The 6,000-nt window shown below is 38.7% G+C and overlaps 1 protein-coding gene across 1 annotated transcript in view; it reads left to right on the top strand.

Moving 5' to 3' along the window:
- The window catches only part of DOCK10 (dedicator of cytokinesis 10), a 154,204-nt gene that overhangs the window by 119,863 nt on the left and 28,341 nt on the right, over window positions 1-6,000 (top strand). The window contains exons 38-41 of the mRNA XM_014531135.1: window positions 449-496; window positions 1,265-1,366; window positions 3,412-3,536; window positions 4,805-4,917. Coding sequence (XP_014386621.1) covers window positions 449-496; window positions 1,265-1,366; window positions 3,412-3,536; window positions 4,805-4,917 — 388 coding nt within the window. The remainder of the gene's footprint in view (window positions 1-448; window positions 497-1,264; window positions 1,367-3,411; window positions 3,537-4,804; window positions 4,918-6,000) is intronic.

Genomic DNA, 6,000 nt, shown 5'->3' with positions numbered 1-6,000 from the left:
GGCCTCTAGTATATATATAAAAGCCTAAGTGACCGGCCTACTGGCCGGTAGCTATGACGTGCACTGACCACCAGGGGGCAGATGCTCAATGCAGGAGCAGAAACCACAGGCATGGAAACATGGAACAGACTGATGAATCTCAGAGGGAAGGGGGGAGGGGGGAGGCCAGGAAGAGATTAACCAAAGATCTTGTATGCACACTACAGGCCCAGTGCATGGATTCATGCTCCGGTGGGGTCCCTCGGCCTGGCCTGTGGGGATTGGGCCAAAACTGGCTCTCCACAATCCCCCAGGGGTGCAGGCCAGGCCAGGGGACCCCACCGGTGCACAAATCTGTGCACCAGGCCTCTAGTATTTAAATAAAATTTAACATTTTTAATGTATTAGGATGAACAGTTTGCATAAATAAGAGGTAAAATAACTAGAATGTGACTTTTTTCCTTTCTAGCGTCTGTCTTCAAAATTTCAGATACCTAGGAAAACGCATTATAATAAGGTAATCATTTTAAGCTCCAACAGTCAGTCTGTTCTTTCAGAGTTATGACATATATTAATGCATCAGGTTAGATTTACAAATATATGTTAGAAATCTTTAAATGTAATCTCTATATATAAAGAGCCAGGGGCTGTCACATCTGAAACAACCCAACGATGACTGAACAGGCTGAGTGGGGCAACAAGGCCGGCAGGGGAGCAGTTAGGCATCAATCAGGCCAGCAGGGGAGGGGTTAAGGGGTGATCAGGCTAGCAGGCAGGCGAGGGGTTGGGAGCCAGCAGTCCCAGATTGTGAGAGGGATGTCCCAGATTGGAGAGGATGCAGGCTGGGCTGAGGGACACCCCCCCCCCACCCCCATGCACGAATTTCATGCACCGGGTCTCTAGTAAGGATTATAAGGTTGAACTCACATTCTAAGTTTGACAGTAGCCCTATCTCCATAGCATAAAACTTTAGAGGTAGAGATGCAAAAAACACATTTCTCAAAGGAAGTCCCATTTCATGTATCTTTGAACAAATTTATCTACCTTTGTAGGGATAAAACTTGGAAGGTACCAATTTACGAAAATAGTTTAAGTAAAATAAAAAGAAAAATTAATCTGTAGTAGCTTTGTGCTGCCATTCTTTCTTCATGAGTGACAGCAAAGTTCCCAGAACCTTCACTAAACCCCCACTTCCCTGTTTCCAAAAGAATGTGTGATTTCATTTTTTATAGCATGTGAATTTGCAAATGCTGAGCTATGATTAAAACATCAGCATTTCCTGCAGGAAAATTGCTGCTGCATTTAAATTTGTGCAGTCCACCCAGAACAATGGAACTCTCAAAGGATCGAATCCTTCCTGCCAAACATCAGGCCTCCTGACACAATGGTATGTCACATTTGCTTCATATTTAAAAACATAGTGTGTGTACATGTATGTGTATTTATGCATGTATTTGTAGTGGGTGGCTATACATGCATGTGCACACATATGTATATGTATATATGTATATATATTTTTTTCAAAACAAATGCAGATTTAAAGTAATTCTATGTTTCTGTGAAGAAAGTTAAAATGCAGTAAGGATTATAAGGTTGACCTCACATTTGAAGATTGACAGTAGCCCTATCTTCATAGCATAAAGCTTTAGAGGTAGAGTAGCACAAAACACATTTCTCTAAGGAAGTCACATTTAGGTACTTCCCTATCTGCCCTACTGGCTTTTAAAGAATGAAAATGCAAAGATTATGACTTATTTACCTGCATCTAGAGCTCAATGCCCTGCATAGAATATTAATGACTATCTTAATTGATTGGAAACTGAAAAGGCATAATTCCAACAAATGTCTCTTTTAATAGTTGCTAATCTCTAGTGACAGAGTAAAATGTAAGGTCATATCTCCCCATTATTTTTAGTAATTGTAGTGTTTTAGAAGTGTTCTTAGAGCTGAAATTGTTTGTTAAAGGGTCAAAGGCATTGAGGAAGCGTGGATGGCCTCGTAAGCTCACCTTAGATTTCCTCATCATCAGTCTGATTTGACTATCATGTAGGACCTGAAGTCATCCTTCATTAACCTATTCTATGAGAAACACTTGCCCTGAAATCCTACTTTACAGCTCCTCTGGGTCTACTAAATATGAAGTCTTTGCTAAAATTTTCTCCAGTTTGATTTATTCTTCCCAAAGGAATCTTAATAATATGTAATATTTTAGAATCAATAAATCATAGAATAAATTTTGCCACTCTGTCTCTGAGGACCCCTTGAAGTTGCTCTTTTTTAAGAAAGTAAATGAAAAAATATAAGGGTTGTGTTTTGAGAAGGGTAATAGAATAGAGGACTATCAGCAATTATTTTCATGTTTAATGACAATGATAACCCACCTGTGGTCACTGTAGTTTTGTAGATGTCTGACAGGTTAGACTTCAGGCTCCTGCCCCAAACCATCTGGACAGGTCCTGACTGTTTCTGCCCCTCCCCTCCTAGAAACCAGGGCTTGTACCCCAGGAGTTCAAGACTGGAGCAGACTCAAAATCTGGAAATAATCCAGTCCCAAAGGTCCAGGCCATATATCCCAGATCCCATTATGCCTTGTAGCTTCAGGAATGATCCAGACTCCCTGGCTGCTAAGAGCCAAAGTCAGATCTCCTGGGCCCTGATTCACGCAGAGTATTTGAGAAGTATGACAAAGAGAAAACCATGGCCTCTTTTTTAGGCTTGACTCTTCAGAGTACCTCCGATTTTCTGCTATTCTCAAAGACATGTTCTATTATCTTGGCCAAATGATAGTCTAAACGACAGTAGAGAATGGGAAGTATTCCTACTACCACAGTAACACTGGCTCATTCCCCCAGTTCGAAGTGCCAAGGAGGCATTGAATGAGAGCCCTTGTAGGTCATGGTCATTGCCCTGAGGAAGGAGCTGCCCAGAAGTCCCCTCGGCTCTCTTTGCCCCACAAGGATCATGTATCAGGCCCCTGTGCACATGACACAAATGGAATGACAAAACATGAAAAATTTTCAAATATGAACAACTAGGAAAGCAAGGGTTGTTCTAGACCAGATTTTACTTTTTAAATACTGCCTTCTAAATATAATTTCATACAACTGAGTTATACTATCTTCCTGATTGACCAATAGTCAACTTCACATCTATAGAATCCCGGCATTCATTAAATACTAATGAGTATGCTTGTGCAAATTTAAATTCAGTATCTATTATTCTTCTCTTCTCTTTCTGAACCTTTCTTAGCTCAAATAAAATTTCTTCAAAAGTATTTCAAGTCCCTTTTATCATGTCACCTCTAATCAATAGTTTTCATAATAGGTCTCAATTTTAAAAATGTTATATATCTGACTCAATATAGAATATTTGAATGAACATTTGGATATCACATGTCCATTGCTTTAACCATTTTTCTTATTTAATTTTCAGGATGAACACCAATTCTGGTCATGAAGGACATAAGCAGTCCAGATCACAAACTTTACCTATAATTCGAGGCAAAAATCCACTTTCTAACCCCAAACTCTTACAGATGTTAGACAATACCATGAGCAGTAAGTAAATCAGAAATAATAGGAACAGATGGTTATCCGCTTTTCTCTAGATGTATGTAGGACATGAAATGCATGATAATGATTCAAAAATAGAAAGAATACTGTTGTGCCACTGAGCCCACTGTTTTTCAGGCGTGCTATGGCCCCGAGTGTTCTTAGAGGAGGCACTCACCACGGAGTGCTTAAAAATTTGTAGTTTTCTTATGAGAAACAAAGTGGGAAAGCAAAACGCTCAGTATCATATGCTTAGTGTAGCTCCTCTGAAAAAAAAATGGTATTATAAATGGTATGCAGGTCCCTCTCAATCATATTGTTTATTGTCTGCTCTGTAAGAAGAAGAAAATGTGGTTCATGTCAGTAAGCATGACATCTTGAATCCAGTGATACCCACATTTCAGCTTGTGAATGAGGAAAAAAACAAGGAACAGTGTTTTGTATCATGTAAATGTTAGCAATTGTGGACATGTGACCAAAGTTAGCTGTTTGAAAGTATATACCTTATCCTATAAATGCACTTAATGCCTTTCTCAGAAGACCATTCATGCAGACAGCCCACTGAGACTGTACATTTGGTCTATTAGCCTGGGAGCCTAAAACTTGACCCAGACTGATTATCGAAGAAATATGAATTTGTCAATGATGGAATTAATGGAAAATTGTAGGAAATAATAGAAATAGACCACTCTGGTCTTTGGAAACTCTCCAGCTGACATAAGAAAAGGGCACGCGGTCTTTGTTCAAGCTGCTACAAGATACCATAGACTGGGTGACTTAAACAACATTTATTTCTCATTGTTCCGAAGGCTGGGAGATCTAAGACCAAGGAACCAGCAGATTTTAGGTCTGGTGAGAACCTGCTTCTTATTTGCAGATGGCTGCCTTCTTGTCGTATCCTCACATGATGGAGAGAGAGAGGGATGATCTTTCTGGTGTCTCTTCTCATAAGGGCACTAATCCCATTCATGGGGCTCCAGGGGCATGACCTAATTACCTCTCAAAGACCTCACCTCCTAACGTCATCACATTGAAATTCACACCGACATATGAATTTGGGGGACACAAATATTTAGTCTGTAGAATTCACTAAAGACTCAGTCTAGTGTTTTTGATTCAGCCAATAGGAAGTTGAATAAACCAAAGCATTTTACTTTGATAAATTATTGATCAAAACCAGTAAACACTGAATATGTAATAATAGAAGAAAGTCCTTTACAGGGTAAAAGAGTTGTCTTAGATGTTTATATGCATGTTCCACTTTATGTTTTCAGGCAACTCAAATGAAATAGACATCGTGCATCATGTGGACACAGAGGCTAATATAGCTACAGAGGTTTGCCTGACTATTCTAGACCTACTGTCTCTCTTCACTCATATTCACCAGGTGAGTGTGATCATAACATCTTCTGCAACATGATAGAATGGAAGATACAAAAGTCATGTGAAGTCAAGAATATGTATTAAAATATCTTATGAAATTATTTAACCTTACATAAATGAACCTACGTGTGAGTGGAAAACGTTAAAGATGAAGTTCATATTTTATCAAAAGTTGAGTGTTGCTTGATTGATATACACATGTATATATTTCACTATTATCAAATAGTTAATGATACTCTTTCTTTCTAATTTTTCCTGCTTCACTATCAGGCAAAATGACTAAGAATGTGACACTACTTTTCATTCTCAAAGGGAGAGACATATGACAGCTAGATCCAATAGCCTAATAATGTTGAATATTTTTCACGTGCTTATTTACCCCCTGGATTTCTTTGGTGAAATGATACCACTACATACTATTAGAATGGTTACACTTAAAAAGACTGACCATAGAAACTTTTGGCAAAGTAATTTCACACACTAATAGGGGAAATGCAAAATGGTACAAACACTTTGGAAAACAGTATGTCAGTATAAAATGTTAAATATTTATTAATCACATGACCCACCATTCCAATACTAGGAATTTACCCAGAAGAAATTAAAACATTTCTTCAGCCCTAGCAACCAATGAGGTTCAGTTGGAGAGTCGTCCCATGCACTGAAGGGTCATGGATTCAGTTCCTGGTCAGGGCACATACCTGGGTTCAGGGTCAATCCCCAGGAGGCAACTGATTGATCTCCCTCTCCCTCTCCTTCTCCCTTTCCCTCTCCCTCTCCCTCTTCCTCTCCCTCTCCCTCTCCCTCCTTGGGTGAAATTTTTTTAAAGCATTTGCCCACACAAAGCTTTGTCCACAAATATTCATGGAAGCTTTCTTTTTAATAACTACCAGTAAACACTGGAAACAACTTAAATGTACATCAACAAATAAATGACTTAGAAAATAAATGATGTTATATCCATATAATAGAATACAGCTTAGTTATGCTCAGGGAAGGAAGCCAAACAGAAAGAGTATGTACACTGTATGATTCCATTTATTAAAAATTTCATAAAATGCTAACTATAGAAATTTTATGTTAATTA

This window comes from Myotis brandtii, unplaced genomic scaffold, assembly GCF_000412655.1.
Source record: "Myotis brandtii unplaced genomic scaffold, ASM41265v1 scaffold79, whole genome shotgun sequence".
Classification (NCBI taxonomy): domain Eukaryota; kingdom Metazoa; phylum Chordata; class Mammalia; order Chiroptera; family Vespertilionidae; genus Myotis; species Myotis brandtii.
Note: the sequence above shows the minus strand (reverse complement) of the source record. Positions and strands in the feature narration are given on the sequence as shown.